This window comes from Symphodus melops, assembly GCF_947650265.1.
Source record: "Symphodus melops genome assembly, chromosome: 3".
Classification (NCBI taxonomy): Eukaryota; Metazoa; Chordata; class Actinopteri; order Labriformes; family Labridae; genus Symphodus; species Symphodus melops.
This window is the reverse complement of record NC_136693.1, coordinates 16,957,619-16,975,221: the sequence shown is the minus strand read 5'-3', so window position 1 is coordinate 16,975,221 and position 17,603 is coordinate 16,957,619. Positions and strand designations below refer to the sequence as shown.

Below are 17,603 nucleotides of genomic sequence, written 5' to 3'. Positions count from 1 at the left end.
TTAGCCTTCCAGCGCGCACGCTGCAGCTCCTGCTGGTCACCCTAATTACACCATAGCCCAGTGACAGGCCCACATTTCAAAAGCAAAAAGAAGGAGCCACAACTGCTTAACTTTTCTGAAGAGGAACAATTTGGCAGATTTATGCCTGGCTGGCAGTGAGCCACGGCTAATTGCAGTCTTGCTCTTTTGCTGAGCATTTTCTGCAGTATATGGCAATTAGGTGGATGTCACGAGACCCAGAAATAGCACTTAAACCTTTAGGGGGAAGAGCAACAGTCCGTGTCCATCCTGCATTTTGGGATATGTTGGTTTTCTTGACGTTTGTGTGCTTCAAAAGTGAAGCTCGGCCATCTTATAGGGAATAAACGTCCATCCAAGCCAACTGCCCTTTTGCACATTGGATCTCATGATGGGTTTTGAGTGCAGAGGTTTAGGTGAGCTGTTAGAAAAAAAAAAAAAAGACTTTTTGACTCCTGGCAGTGCAGTCCTGTCAATCAGAAGCAGCAGGAGGAGAAGGGCCCTGCTTGCAGTCGGCAACATGAACAGATGTAGGAACAAAACAAACGAGGAAATGCTTATGCAAACAACTAAGCTGGCATGACAAATAAAATAAAAAAAATTAAAAAAACACAGAGATGACTGGCACTACACCCTATGAGTCATGCATAACAAGAAGGGATTTGGTCTCATTACAAACAAGCTCATCACTCATCTGGTGGAGAGGGCTGGGCGGGGCAGAGTGGAGGTGGACCAAGCCTCATGCCCGCTGTGCTGTTACTCAGGCTTGTCAAGTGGAGGATATAGGTGAAGGCGTCTTTGCCACAGAGAGTGCGTGCTCCCCCGAAGCAAGGCCACCGTGTGAGACAGACACATATACTGACAAACGTATGCACCTGCCAAGCCTCAGGGGAACACGTAGAATGTACAGAAATAGCCTTTTAAGTGTTTCACATCTTTCTGGCTGGGAAAGCACCCACATTGTTTCGGTGCCATGAGGTCAAGCGACATTCTAAGTCTCAAGTCGGACATAAAAAAGGTCTACAAGTCACCAAAGCTGGCTTGGGTTGCTTAGTGAAAGGGAGTTGCAGTCAGTACGCCGTGTCCCTGAAATGTGTGGATTATGCAGTAATAACAGAATATTAGTAAGTACTACAGCTGTGTTTCAGAGCAGAGCAGCTACTATGTTAAATCTCCTTCTTCAATATTCCCCCTCCATCTGTTTTGGAGAAAAGTCTGCCACAGCATAATTATGGGTTCCTCAAATGTTTTGCTTCTGTGAGTTTAAGCTGGAGGAAAATATCCAGTACAAACATTGTTTCTGGGTTGTTTTTTTTTTTTTTGTGTGTGTGTGCCACACAAACATGCACAATGTGCTCACAAGCTAATGAAAATTCAGCTGAGCAAGCCCGAGAGACCCCGAAAACTTTCTGCACATTATGCGCTCATGCAAGCGTCGTCCTTTAATCTTTGCACCTTGTTGCAAAGAGTCTCAGCCGTGAGGAATCACAGCACACTGCGAGCCAAAAGTGGACTCAGATACAGCCACTGCAAACACAGCCCAAACTTAGAATACGTAGTCCTCACTATAAAAACATGTGACTCATCTTCATGGGAGGCATGAAGGCCAGTGCCCATTTGACTGTGGTTGACAGAGTGGCTCAAGGTTTAAGACCAAAAACCCGCAAATGAGATAAAACACTCCAAATACTACATCTTTCATTCTGTGTTCTGAGTTTGTGCATCGAAGGTTTCAGGCCAAGGCTACACCTCAACTTGCAGCTTCATGAGCCAAAGCATCTCTGCATGTTTCAGGAAGTCATGGCACAAAATGCATGACATCATCTCGTGTCTTTCCTGTTGATGTAATGTAGGAGAAATAAAAGGACTTCCGTAATTTAAAAAAACAAACAAAAGAAAAACAAAGCTTGGATTCAGGACTCAAACATTTCATTGTGTTGGGCCCTCTACTTTGTGACACCAATCAAAAAGCGTTAATATAGCTACACGTTGTTAATATTTATGGCCTGAAATCTGCAGGCAGAGAATGTAAACAGAGCACTTGAATTCTAATATGTGCTTCATTGTTGTTCCAAACAGTCAAAATCAGCAGGCTGAGTCAAAGGGTCATGGCTCTGGCGGAGGTCTGATGGCAAAACAGGAACAGCCAATCAGCCTCAAATCAGTCTGTGCTCTTAACGTTTACTAAAGGCCGAGCCCAAATTTTTCAAAACTGTTGTTTTCACAAGTCATTACATCTTAATTATGTCCCCTGATTGCAAATAAACATAGATAAGGCAACTAAAGTTTGTGATCAGACAGCTTACTCTACCAAAAAAAAACAAAAAAAACCTGAAGGTTTTATTTAGCTTAATGTTGCGCAGTAGCAGCTCGCTTAAGCACCTGGCTCAGCGGGAACAGTTTTTATCCTCTTACAAGCAAATTAAAGCTGATGACAAACAAGTTCCCAGCTGACAAACTTTTAATTAGAATGAAACAAAAAGAGGCTTTTCACGGACGGAGGAAGAAGTCCTCGCGTTGTGTCACCTTCGTTTAGAACGATCGAGCGAATGTGTTACGGAGAGAGGCACGACGTCATGGCAGCAAGACAAGAGCTGTTTGTTTGAGGAGAACTGTACGGTGAGCTGCATGGTCATTATCAGCTCTAATGTGTCTTATTAACACCTTGTCAAGTAAAGGGTTGTGTTCTTATCTTTAGCATACACGGATAACTCCGGGGCATCTTAAGGTTTGAGCCATTGCGTGTTTCAAAAAAACAACAATCACAAGGCTCCTGCTGACTGGTTGATGTTTAGCTGGAGATGGTGGTACATATTTCACTGATGGTGACCATGTGAAAGCAGGAGGAGCGTGGGGTTGCGAGGAGAGGGATGCTGCAGAGCCGGGGTGTCGCCTGGGGATACACCATCTGCCTTGTGGCATGCCAGGGTGTGTCAAGGACTGCAGCCAAGCCACACTTTGTCATGAATGCAATATTCCCCCTCAGCACGAGACTGCAAGTCTTTGCTAATCCACCCTCTAAAGCCAATGTGAATGTCACGAAGCCACCTCACAGACGTAGGCCGTGACCCTGCATCAGCTGGGGTCCTCTGCTGTTCTGCAGCACGGAAAGAGAGATCGCCCGATGAGTCGCTTTCCACGGCTCAGATCTCCAGATCTCTGGCTGCAGACTTCTTGACATTCAGTGCAGCTTTCGGACGACGAAGCTGCCTTCAAATCAGTCGGAACAGAGAGGGGACGTTAGTGAAGAAGAGAGACGACAAACAGGCACCTGCCACAGTGGCCTATTGTTCCACAATGCGAGAGCTTGTGGGATTGCAATTCGATTGGGCCCTGATCTTCCATTAATGGGAGAAGAAAAAAAGGGGGGGGGGGGGGGTCTCTCTAACCCTCTTGATGTTTTTTTTTTTTTGGCCTATCAGAAAACCACAGGGAAAAGAATCAACATTTCATAAATTAAATTTGCTGAAATTTGAGCTACATCTAATGTCTCTTTCTCTGCTTTTGAGCATGATGCGCGTCTAATGTACTGTAGGCAGGAAGAATGCACCACAACAGACTGAAAACATAAGCGCCCTGAAAGAATCAGGTGAACATCTTTCAGACGTAATTCTACATGAAAACAAAGTTAGAGCTGACGCTGCGGTGGTGCAGACAGGGATAACGTATTATTCATGTCATGGATGGTACAGAAAGGAATGAATGCATCGAGGGGCTAGTCAAGGTTGAAACCTCTTTGAGGCTGCCAGAGAAGTCAGCAGTCTGCACAATGAAGGAGACAGGGGGGGGAGAAAAAGAAAGAAAGAAAGAGGACTGACATGTGTGATTTATGTCTCATGCCACAAGGGATTTCAGCCACCAATAACCTAATACAAGTCAGTGCTTAGCAGCTCGATTGCATTAGGGCATTTCAAAAGGCTCTTTTTTTTTTGCGGCGATTGCTCTTTTGTTCTTCAGTGTAATAAATAAAGAAAACCGAACAGCGAGAGAAGACAAAAGATAAGGGAGGATTTTAACCTCATCGTTCTACAGAATAAAGATGCCATGCGTAACGTAGGTTCACTTCTCTTTGATGGAACGAATGCTGAAATGTTCGCGTAAAAAGCCAAAGTCAGCGGGTTTGAGCGTCACCGAGGTGCCAACACTGATAGCTCCTCCGCCTTATCTCAGTCCATGGACACACGGTGACTGTTTGGGTTCCCTGCAGAGTCGTCTGGAGATAACTTGGCCACCAGTTTTTTGTTTTTTTTACTGGTAAAAAAAACACGCTGGAGAGGCAATTTATTGAAGTGAAAATGTTCACAGCTTCTCCTGTTGACATAATGCAGTTACTATCAATGAGATACTTTGAAGATTCTTCCAAGAGAGCCAGAGTCTGGTTACAATTCAGTATAAGGCCTCTGGTGAAGACTGAGCCCTGCTGAGTTCTTTATCTCCCAAAACGGATTAGGCAGATGAAACATGGACTTCACCTCCAAACGAGAGTTACAGGAGAGCATTTCCCACCATGCAGAGCGGACCTTAATGAAACTCTTTTTAACCCGTCTCCTCAGACACACTGTCGCCCCTCATGTGAGAGACGCGTCTCCACTAAAGGCCTGCTTAGCATTCTGCAGGGCGCAACTCTAATCAAATTATTAGATGTGCTGTAAAGACGCCTTTTCTCAAATTGGTCACGCACTACTGTTGTATACGCACCAACAAAAAAAACACTTCACTGGAGATTTCAGTTTATTTCCAGGTGTATTCATTTGCTTTTCAACCTAATTGAAAAAAGAAAAGAAAAAAGTCAAAGAAAGATTCAGCGTGTGTAAGCGTGCTGCCTTTCAAATCAACAAAAACAATCAGAGGCTTAAGATACAGCATGATAACAAGGATGCCCACACCGCGTCAGAACATATATGAGCCCATGATAGTCAAAAACAAACTCACAACAAACAGCATTTTACACTTTCTTTCGCACTCAGCCTTAAACCATACAGCGTTTCCTTGATAAGCGCTGCCTTCAGAAAGCTCCGTATATATAGGGAGCATATGACTGACGTATACTGTCCTATATACATGTGGAGGATTATTCAGCACAGCCCTCTGCACATCAATGTGCTCAGCCACCAGCTTCACATGCGTCTCCCTCAGCGACATCTGCACCGTTCAAAGCTCACTTCTGACTGCCGACTTATTTATTACACACACACACACACACACACACACACACACACACACACACACACACACACACACACACACACACACACACACACACACACACACACACACACACACACACACACACACACACACACACACACACACACACACACACACACACACACACACACACACACACACACACACACACACACACACACACACACACACACACACACACCATTTAAGATTCAGACCACATTAAATGTTACTTCTTCAGATCTCTGCACTCTTACCCATGTGGGCCGGCTTTCGCACGGCAGCCAGGGTGAAGGCGGCTCTTATGGCACATCTGATTTAGACTGTTGTTGATGCTGGGAATGCTTCCAGATGCAGCACTGCTGATACCATGCACCACACTTACGTGGGAAAACGACATCAACATATATAACACAGACAGGAGTCAGGAAAGTCAGGAGCAGAGTAAACGGAAAGATATACACAAAGACGCATTGGGTTACACCTAGATGCTCCCCGAATTACAACGTGTAGTTGCAGGTTAACGGTTTTTTGGCTTTAATGGAACAAGTATCCTAGACATTAAATCCAGTCTTCAGTCAAACTCTGTTTTAGCGCGCTGTACATAGAAACACACATCAGGCATGTGCGTGTATGATTTGGAAAAGGTCAGCACAAAATAGGACGAGGGGAGTTCATTAGAAGAGCTCATTTAAAAATCAGACTTTATACTGACACACTTTCTTCAAAGCAGATCTCATCCCTTCTCAGACAATCCCAATAACAACTCCTCGTAAAAATAGGAACACCTCGGGTCATTTTAACTCGCCGCCACAGCAGCTACCTTTTGTACTTAAAAACGCTGGAGTAACTCGCAGCGTCAAATCGGTGTCACCTGTATTAAACGATGAAGCCCTGATGTCAGCGCATGTTAACGCTTCATGATTCAATCCTCCGTCAGACAGATTCGAGCCAGCCGAGGAGAACAAATTCTGCTGATTTACATCTCATTTATGGGTCTATACAGGTCGCCATTAAAGCACAACAGATTATCAGGAGAAACTTTATCTTGATGATTCTCATCCCTGCTGTAATTTAAACCTACACAGCCAAACTATACTGCGAAAAAAGTGTCTAACGTGGAACGGACAAAGTCAAAAATATTTGATGTTACTGTATGGACTTCTAGATTCTCAACATCCGAAGGTGGCATGTTGAAACAGACTCGTTAAAAACATATTCTGCCCCTCTTATCCCTTCCATTAGTAGTGCGAAGGCCTTGTTCAGGTTTATTCGCCCCAAAGCATCTCTAAAAGCTGTTATGATTACTCTGCAGCATCCCAGAATGCCCCTTCTTATCCCTCAGACACCAAACGAAAACACTACACTGTAACGGTATTAAACCCATAACTTCCCAATCAGAAGCTAAAAGAAAATTGTACCATTATTATTGCATTAATCAGCCTCACAAGTTTAGTAACTTCTAACAGGGTTCATAACGTGATCTGGTTGAGTTTTTCCTATCGAGTCCCAGCTCAACCCAGATGAAGAAGAAAGTGATCATTTCTTGCAGTGCTGTCTGTCAGGATTTGTTAAATTGAAATGTTGCCTTGAAAGATTAACTTTTTTTTTTTTTTTTTTGAAAGTCTGAAAGGTCACAACTCAACATTTCAATCTCTAAAGAAATCAATCCAACAAACAGTCTAAACGTACCCGGGAGATGGCTACATGTAAGAATCTTTCCTTCCTTTCTATTCTTGCACAGATGACCCGGAGGCTTTCACAATCTTAAGGAGCTAAATCTTACCTTCGATAAATTCCTACTCCTGCTTTCTGATGAATGACTGTATTTTCTTTCGCACCCAAAAGCAGTGGAGTACAAAAAGCACCTCAACTTGTCACCAAGGACCTCCGTCATTGAAACACACTCCACACAGCCACTTAAGACCTCCGGAGGAGAAAGGGGAGGAGGCCGTGGGTTGCCACCCTATGAAGGTGCTCTTAATATGCGGCAGATATTCAAGATTAAGTACTTGACGACACGCTTGACAAAATCCAATTTCCCTTCCTCTGCCCCCCCCCCCTTTCCCTCTGTGATAGATTTATTGGCAGTGTTTCTGCTACGCAGCGCTAAGAGTTGATAATGCTACAATGGACTGCTGGAATTTTATGCAAAATGATAATCCCATGCCAACGTGAGTGAGCAATTTGTCTTCAGCACGCTCCACAACAATTTCCCCTCATCACCGCAGTTATTATGGAAACTTCAATTTGTTGAGAATGAGGCTGAAAAGAGGATAATAAAGTTGTTTCCCCATCAAGCGCACACGTACGCTGACACACACACTACATATTCCATTCACTCCTATGTGATGCTACAAAACACATATTGTTCAGCACGGCTTCTAGAAGATAAAAAGAAAACAAAACAACACAATTAGGAAAGTAGGCCTTCATGAAACAACATGCAGAGGTCCACAGGGACAGAAGCTCTGATCGCTGGAGAGTGATTTATTGAGCAGGGAGAAAAAAACAAGCCTCGGACAGGCTGTAAACAAAGCTACACATTATGATGAGAGGACGTCTTGGCTGAGGCTGGAAGCTCTCCGTGGCCTCAGATAGCCTCTGTGTGGCGAGGACACACTGATGTGCTAGCATTTATCTAAAGTGACAAGGGTGGAGTGCCTTAGCTGCTATCGCTACGTGGCGTCCCACCTCTTTATGCAAGCTACAGAGGCAACATTAGCGGGGCGTTATGGACAATCATTGGTCCTGTCTGAGAGTCCTGAGAGAGCTGAGTGGAGCGTGCAGCAGCCAGGTTCAGTCACTACTTTTAAAACAGCTGAGAACACTGAGCGTTGTTGTGTTTTTTTCAGCAAACAAGCAAAAGCCAGAATATCCAGTCTACATGGAGGGGCGAGCACAGACTTGTCAACTTGAAAAGGTAATGTCACCAAGTTGTAAACACTTCCTGTCAGGAAGGGAACACTTCCTTGATCGAGGAGCAACCAGGCCATTCTTTTTTTCTTTTCCACAAAACAACTGCAAGCAGTCTCTCAACCCATGTTCTTATCAGAACAGAAGCTAATTTTAACTTTAAAAAGATCAGTCAAATGTGCCCGCCGATCTAAGCAGGAATACTTCTGATTAGCTTTTTTTTTTCTTTCCCGTGGGTAGACTTGCGTCTCATTCACAGACTTTAAAGAAAAAAAAAAAAGCCTGGAATCCCGCTAGGAAGAAATGGAAGTGTTGAGCTTCCTGGTGGGCACTCAGATCACAGGGCACAGCCGATTGCGAGGCGGAAGTCTGGCTGCCTCCTGCAGTGTGACACAAAAACAACAGCCTCAAGTCACACACGCAGAAGACACAAAGGCAAATCAAGTCACGCTGATCTCCACAGTCGACTGGAGTGTGATGCAAAAATAACTATTTGGTTACGATCTTCGATTTGCATCGTTTTAACGAAGATGGGGGAGAGCAGATGATTTGTTCGAAAGTCAATGTTTCATACAGATTCTGTTTTTGTGATTCAGACGGCGTGAAGCTTCGGGCTCAATTTCTTTGATTTTTAATCGCCGTGTGACGATGTGCCTGCCCACCAGGACTCCCTGTTTGTAGTCTCGGCTCCACACACACACACACACACACACACACACACACACACACACACACACACACACACACACACACACACACACACACACACACACACACACACACACACACACACACACACACACACACACACACACACACACACACACACACACACACACACACACACACACACACACACACACACACACACACACACACACACACACACACACACACACACACACACACACACACACACACACACACACACACACACACACACACACACACACACACACACACACACACACACACACACACACACACGGTCATTAAACCAAACACAGCCATGTGTGTACAGCTCCCCAGCGGCCACAGTCGCAGCACAAGTCTGCAGGATAATTGTGACCTGGTGGAATCATGTGACTGATGTTCCGGTGCAGCAATAGAAAAAGCAAATCGAGCAACAAACACAACAGACTCCGTCGGGACTCCTTAAAGAAAGCTTCCAGACCGAGGAAAAGAAGAAAATCAGCAAACACCGGCTAAAGGCCGTCATTTCCAAGAACTGTAGCTTTAAAACGCGTGTGATGCTTGTGTTTAAACATTACTAGTGCTTACATTAAAAACATGCTGAATTCCATGACTGCGCTGTAAATAGAGTTGATTTACCCAAATGATATAACGAAAAGTGAAACCTGCTGGTTCTAAATTGAATAATGACTTGTTGTCTTCCCCTGTATCCTTCACTAAGGGATGATTTCATCTCGCCCCAGAGAGGCGGGGCTTACACAGCTTGGCTTTGTGCTCCTTCCTTCCTTCCTTTCAAAAGTTTCCTTCCAGGATTCTTATTCAGGTCACGGGAATCCATTGTGTTGCTCTTTTGTCAATTAAGTTTTCATTAAAAAAAGAAAGAAAAAAAAAATGAAATATATTTAGCATGAAAATAAAAGCTTGTGTATATTCAGTGGTCGATGTTTAAAACTGTCCTCCAGTCTCAAGTGAGCTCCGTTTGGCTTCGACAGAAGGATTCAGAGGCTTAAAATAGTTCAGGAAATGCACGGCATTCTTCGACACCTCAGTGCCGAGTGGGATGAAGTTGGAAATGAAACTTTCGCAATCGTGCCACTTCATGTCAACAATGGCACAAGCTGGACTTCTTCGACGACACGAGTCGGAGCAACCGTAACGGAGCGCTTTACACAGTTTACTGGAGCTGCAAAAAGAACGATCTGCTCACTAACTGAAGGTGCGACTCACAATCTCACCACCGGTGATGACGACAAAACATATCATGTTTGAGCGTCATTAACAAAAAGCAGCAGCTGCAAAATTAATCGCCGTAACACCCTTCTGTGGATTATTTCAACCACTAGCACCTTTTCACAGGAGAATAATGACTGTGAATAAATACAGGTGTCTTGAAGTGTAGAGTAAGAGGGGCACACTGTGCACAGCTCAGCCTCTGTCTGATCCAGAAAGCAAGTGAACTGTACTTAAAAAGGTGGGCTGTAACAAAACATGATGGGCTCTGATGATTTATCCATTTTCTGGCTCCCTGAAGAAAAGCACTCTCTCAGAGCCAGGTGATATTGATGTTCGTGCTTGACATTTTCCCTCCCATCACTGGTGCAGATGAGAGCATGAATGGCCGGTGGGATGCATTTATAGAACTCCACTGGTGTCTGGAGTGCCAGGGTGAAAGGCCAATGGGAAGATATTCAGGTTGTGGGGAAATGAAGCTGAGCCGGGTTCAGCTGTGCTACGCAGGCAGAGCAATCTCTAGGCAAACAGGCCTTGTACTCACGCAGCAAAACTCCAGCATGGCAGGTGTGTCTGGTCAATATGTAATTAATCTGAAGATCATTATGGACTCAAAGGTACGTACAGTACAAAAGGCAAGAGGAAGCACCAATATCTATCCTAAGGCAGTCTTCAACTGAACTGAACTTTCACACATCTTTGCTGCTAAGTATATTAAACACACAGTCAGGCATCGACAGTCTGAGCTCTGCTGGTAAATGTTGGCATGACAAAACGCGTCCCACATGTCAGGTCTTTGTCGTTTCAGCAGCTTTGTAATCTGATTCATATCAACTTGACAGCTACACGTTCTAAAGATCTAACAAAATGAAACATCTTTCTTAATTTGACAATACATAGTTCACCATCTATGCTAGAGCCTCAGCCGCAGATATTTTACAGATCACAGATTTCATACATTGTTTTTTTACTCAGTATTATATATTTTTATGTTTTTTATTTAACTATTTCCATCTTAATAAAATCATTTTATATATATATATACACATATATACACATAAAATCCACTGGCTGGACCCGTGTCTTTTTCTTAAACAAATAAATAACAGATCAGGTTATCGACAGAACCTGCACCCAAACATGCTGAATTCTTCCCTGACCTCAGGCTTTACTTTCCACCCAACATCTGTTGACTACTTTATTTTAAGTATCATTTCAAATCACACACACACACACACACAGCCCACCAGGATCAAAGACACGACTTTTTTGGCGTAGACAGTGCTGGTTTCCCACCTCCAGCAAAATCAATCGTGATGCCGAGCGAGGGCGTGTTCAAATAAGGTGCTTGGTTGAGATGTTGGAAAACAAGCTATGAAGAAATCTGTAGATCCAGCTCTCTCTGTGTTGGCTGTCTCGGGGCTCCGGAGCCAGCTGCAGCTCTTTCTATAGATAGCTATGCTGGTAGAATCACAGAGTCAAAGGTTCCCTGAGCCATGAAGGGAGCTTCAGGTAGATTGTAACAGCGGCTTCCCAGGCGCGCGCACACACACACACACACACACAGATATCGATGACGACGACCACGGGCGGGCTGCTCTATACAAGGATACCGCGGCCTGTCAGCTCTGCGCTATGCTGCTTTTGTTTACACATTTCCGAGTGGAGCCCGTCATCACTTTCCCGTGTCCTTGAAGAGAAGTTTCGGTTAGTGCTGAGTAGTGCGATGAGCCGGGAGATGAGGCCTTTAATTAGCTGGAAGCCAGGATGATAATTGATCATCTTCCTCAACTTACTCTACCGTGAAGGGCTTGGCATTATTCAAAGCAAAACACATCCCAATGCTTCGTAAAAAAAAACAACAAAAAAAGAAAACTACAAGAAGCAATCTAGATTACATATTAGGAGTGCTTCTCCAAAACACTGGAAGAAATCTTCGGAATAAATTGACACCTCTTGGATCATGACTGTCATGCAAAAACAACACAGATTTTTCACTCTAGAATCCTGGTAAACAGAAGAGGACGAGAGAAAGTTCACTTGATGCTGCTATTGGCATGTCAGGCATTAGGAAGGCAGTGATATAATTAGCATTCACCAGTCAAGTAATTAAAACATCAATGTGACCAAGCAGTGCTGTTAAGCCACTCGTGTGCTCTCTGCTCAGTCAGTCAGCATTTAGCCGGCGCTTCAGTTAGTGAGACGACAGAGTTCCTGTGAAGCTACCGACTCCATTCACCATCACGAGGTCGACGGTGTGTCTGCGAGCGAGTCTCTTTGCCACGAGCATGAAATACGCTTTCTATTTCCTTTTTTTAATCACTGTCCCGATGTCTCCCCAGTTTGTGAATATAAATCCCTGAGAAAAGCAGCGATAAAACCAAACGAGAGCACATAATGTCAACTCGGACACTTTCAACCTTTCAACACTGTGGCCTGAAGGGAGAGTGTGTAAAAACAAGCAGCAAACAAGCGCATCCTCCCACTGAGACTGTTCTTACAAGCCTTCGTCTCTGTAATGGGACCATCCTGCATTAACAACTCTTTTGAAATCACCTGGAGAGTCCCTCTAACAAGGATTTATAAACAATTATCACGGCCGGCCATAGCTGGAAAGAAAATCCTTCGCTTTTAGACAAACAGTAATCCTCGTAAAAAAAATTTTTTAAAAAAAGCTTGAACATAAAAGCCTCCCAGTTCTGAAGCAACAGTGAGGAGACTTATCTAAAGGGCTTCTTCTGCTAATTACTAATTAATCCTTTGTTTGAAAGGCAACACACTTGTGTACTTGTTTGTTAATATTCGACAGTTAAGGAACACAATCAAACACAACAAACGTAACCGAGGCTGCGAGGCGACATACTTTCCTTTCAGGTGTTCCTGCCTCACACTTCCCTTTCCTCTTGAGGGTGTCGGGTGACGTACAGTAAAGCTCGCAGTGAAAGCACTCAACTCAGCAGGACGTCACGAGGGGGAAAACTGACAAACTTTACAAAAACAACTTATGCTGTCAGACTATTTTCAAGTATACATGCCAGCTTTTTATATATATATATATATATATATATATATATATATATATATATATATATATATAATTGTTTTAGCTTTTTAACTTTAATAGAGCAAAAGTAAATTCAGCTAGTCTCAAAGATGACTGGAGTAGATCCTGAAGTATGTAATCATTTTTAAATTGATCTTGAATCCATGAGTCCAGAATCATTTTCAATCGAAAATCGATTCTGAATTGAATCTTGACCCAGAGAATCGGAATGGAATTGAATTGTGAGACACCCTGAGATTCCCAGCCCTAATGGTATAACAACCTCTGATGGTGGATGTTGAAATCGACCCCCCCCCCCACACACACACACACACACACACCTATGTGAAGAGGAGGAACAACCTGAATAAAAAATACATTAAAAAAATAATAACATGAATGGCTGCTCCAGAAATGTCTTCAATTTGAATAAAACCTACAAGTTCAAATACTATCCACAGACATCACTCCCTCTCCAACACAAACAGACCTGCTGAATAAAACTGGTAACAAAAAAACAACAACAACAAGGACCGCAAAAGCAGATTCAAGTTGAAGGTGAGAGTTTGTCTGTAGCACCTTTCACAGGATCATGACATCAGAAGAGGTTGTGAGCTGAGCTGACATCATGGTTGATTTGTGGGTGAGGATTCAGTTCGTTCTTCTGGCTCCTGAGGTTTTTATGAATAACTTTAATAATCCACATGCAGCGTGTCTGTTCCAAAACAAATGGACTGGAAAATGACATTTTCACAATAAGAATCTGTTCTTAAGGGACTCTCCTTGTCGAGGCTTCAGGGACTGCATGCTGAGCTGCCGCTACCTTAGCTCTGCTTTTTGTCTCCAGTCAATGAATACAATGAGAAATAATGTTGACGAGATACATTCTGAAAATTGTTGTCTGAAGATATTATAACATGTGGCTGACAGCCGGGCTTCTGGATGACTGATTCATGTGTGTCTTGACTCTTGCAGAGTGATAGACGCGCTTTGTGTGTCACTCAACTGTAAAAAAAATAAAATAACGGAAGGTCAAAGTTTTAAGATGAACAGCAAATTATGATGTGAAGAGCAGAATCCTCAGTTAGCCCAGTTTTCCCTTAAACTTCCCTCTCAAACCATTAAACCATTTTTTATTTCACCTTCAGCCCCTGACAGGAAACATTTAAACCTCTTCTCCTGTCATACTGCTTAAGCCTGCCAGCTGTCAGTACTGATTTAGCTTGTCCATAACATCATTTAGACTGTGAGGTGTGAGGTACTTAAACCAAGCCATACAATCATCTGCCTGCCTGTTAAAGCCATATGTGCACATGCAGAGAGAAGGAGGAGGGGCAGTGGCAACTGGATTCCTGACTGGTGGGATATAAGCGCCAATTAACATGAGACAACTATAATCTGTTTAATCAGCTTGAACAGCTGCAGTAGATGGCTGAAAAATGTTAATTCTGTTTTCCAGTTTGTTTCACTGATAACACGTATAGATGTATGATTATTAAACATGTACACAAAATTCACGAGATCTGCTGCAAAAAAAAAAAAAAAAAATTGTCCGACTGTTTGAGACAGACTGTCCCCGTGTTCGCCTTTAGGTCTTTCAGGGAACATCCTTGACTGTTACGTTTGTGTTTTGTGTGGTCAACTCCGGGGCAAAACTAAAGAAGTACCCACCATGTGGCACGCTGCAGACACTGTGGAACATAAATAAAAGCGCTCAACTTCGACTAACTGTGAACTGGCCAAATATCACGAGACAGGTGTGAAAGCAAAGTCAAGAGGAAGTAGCAAAGAAGCAAAAAATAAATAAAAAATTCAAAAATGACCACAACATTTTTCCTGCTCCGGTGTGACCGGGACATGATCTAAGGAGGAACTGGTGCATTTTCACAGTGCCCTGCTTCCTCCTGGTGTGTACACATGCAGACTTCCACTGAAACATTCCACAGTAGGATCATGATCATCATCTGGTATGTCCTCAAACCCCACTAACACTGAACATCTCAGGTTTCTCCCAATGACCTCTGTGCGTATGAATTCCTGGCAGGCCTGACATGACAGTGTGCTGCTCCAAGGCAAAGTGTGTTTGCATTCTGCCTGCTTGTCTTGACTCCACATTCACTCAGTGAAAAGCCATGGGGCTTGTGTCAAGAAGGACTCATATTAAAGCCCTATTTCGCAAAAAGCCATCACAGGTAATTCGTCCCCAAAGACAGAAGGCATCGCAGCAACAAAAAAATACAGTGACAAAATTGATCCTCTAGTTAAAAAAAGATTAGATTAAAGTTCAATTACACAGACACTGTCGCACAGTAGCTTGGAGATAAGCTGCAGATTCAGAACAGAGTTTTTTAGCACTTTACAGCAAGTGAACTAACACTGAAGGTAAGAGCAATATTACAAGAGTCACACTCAGATCCTGAGCTGTGTGTCAACACGGTTCCCTCCCTGAATATAGTGCAGGTTAGTTATTAGACAGAGGAGGATGTCGCAACTCTTGTGGACAGACGCTGTGTGGTGGTGATAACAAGTTCTGCCGGTTATAACGATTCATTCCTTACAGGTGTAGGTCAAGTGTTTCAAAAGCAGTCCATGTTTCATTTTTGATCAAGTTGGCAACAGTTGAATGAGAAGGAATTGTAACACTTGGCAATTTATAAACAAAATCAGCCAAAACACATAGCTACAGTGACGATGATATTTTCAGGTTTGTAGCCTAGTCTAATTTAAGTTATTCAGCAGTTGTATGGTTAGCCTACTTGTCTCCATATATTTTGATTCCATGACTTAACTTCACCCACCTTTTCCTTGTTGTCTTGTTCAGTGTGAGGTGAAGTGGGAGATTTAACACTCCCCACGGCAACAGCTTGTGTGACTGTGACAGCGCTACCCGGAGCTGGGCTGCTCTTTTCGATAGTTTCCACCTTGATAAGTCGGTGTTTGGGGGACACATACTTGATGTCCGGCGACCCCACAGTGTTCAAGCTCGAGCCGTATGTAATATTTCCACCTGGAGTGTACGGGTCCTCGAAGTCCAGCTCCTTTTGTAGTTTGTAAGCAGCGAGGATGTCCGGCTGAGCGGGGCTGGGGAAGGTGGCCCCGGAGCTTGTTTGTTGGTAGCCAGGCGCTCCGGGCACACCGGTGTGACAGTTTCTGTAGTCCGGTTTTGGAGGCGCCGGAGGGGGTGCTTTGGTAGTTTTGAATCCTAGGTGTTCCTTGAACCACTTGGCCATGCTTCCAGTGCATCGCTCTCAAGTCAAAATGTAGTTTAGTTCCCCTCTTTCCTGCCAGCTGTTCGTCAAAAGTGGGATCCTCGGGTCACACGCCGCCAGCCGACCGGTGTCTGAGCGTGTCGCCAGTCTCGTGCGACTATGTCGGTCCGCGCGCGCGCGAGCAGGAGGGAAGCGCAGCCACGGGCACTTTGTGAGCTGCCCCGCTGCAACTCTGTGTCACTCAACGCTCTGCTGCTCTCCACGTCAGGTTTCCAGACTAACATGGGAGCGCTTGTGCAAGAGGAACACACGCCCCCCCCCCGCCACAACCTGCCCTCCCTACCTGAGACGTTCACTGCCACCTACCGGACTTGTGAAATGCCTCTGACTGTTGAACACCAATAATACTTGTCACAACTGCATGGAAGCGACCACAGTAAAAGATAAAAAAAAAAAGAAGAAAATAATAATTTAAAAAAACGACAAATAAGTTAATAACGAATAACAAAAAATGTACCAATCAACACCAAGCTTAAAGTGCTGCTTTTTTGGTTATAAAATGTTGCTTTATCCAGGATTATTTGATGAATAATTACATATTTAGACCAACATTTCTCTGCTGCTATGTGAGCTGTTGTCTGACTCTACTGAAAGACGTCAACTGATCTTGCAAGTTTCTTTGACCAATCGTAGATTCCTCAAACTTGATCAGTTATCGCCACCATATTATCCTTAAAGGTTAACTTGATAGTCTACGTGTTGTTTCCGTTATTATTAATTGGATAAATCAATAGAAATTGTGATGAATCTATATTCTACAATTGTATTTTTACATTCCCCCCTTCTCAAGGGTAAAATGTCCTTTGGTCATTCTCAGTGCGTCCATGTCCAGATGGCCACTGGTTTAAATTGCAAATTGCAGTGCAAATGACCACTAGAGATGGATGCTTAAGTCTATATTGACATTGGCATTGTTATAGCTTTGGTTCATTACATTAGTTTGCTGAATTATAGGAATTATCAAACAGAGAGGGTCAGGGGCTCACATGCAGAACACCAATTGTCTTTTCAATCACAGGACAGTTTTTAAAAAAACAAAGTCCTATTCTCCCTCTCAGAGACATACTCCAACAACACTGTGCATTAACAGGAGTCGTGGCTGCAGTACAGAGGAGTTTTATGAAGCAATATTTCTTTTTAATAACCCCACACACAGCCTTGGGCAAGTCACAGTGTACAGATCAGAGTTTAACCCTGGCAGGCCCCTGGGACAGACAACTCCATGCTCCACAGATCAAAACAAAATC

The 17,603-nt window shown here is 43.6% G+C and overlaps 1 protein-coding gene across 4 annotated transcripts in view; it reads right to left on the bottom strand.

Moving 5' to 3' along the window:
- Window positions 1–16,649, bottom strand: part of shf (Src homology 2 domain containing F) — an 88,634-nt gene extending 71,985 nt beyond the window's left edge. For 3 of the 4 annotated variants that reach the window (XM_079338767.1, XM_079338769.1, XM_079338768.1), the window contains exon 1: window positions 15,886–16,649. In XM_079338767.1, coding sequence (XP_079194893.1) covers window positions 15,886–16,317 — 432 coding nt within the window. In that variant the 5' untranslated portion in view covers window positions 16,318–16,649. The remainder of the gene's footprint in view (window positions 1–15,885) is intronic. The other variant, XM_079338770.1, reaches the window with a different exon arrangement.
- Window positions 16,650–17,603: the final 954 nt, after the last annotated feature.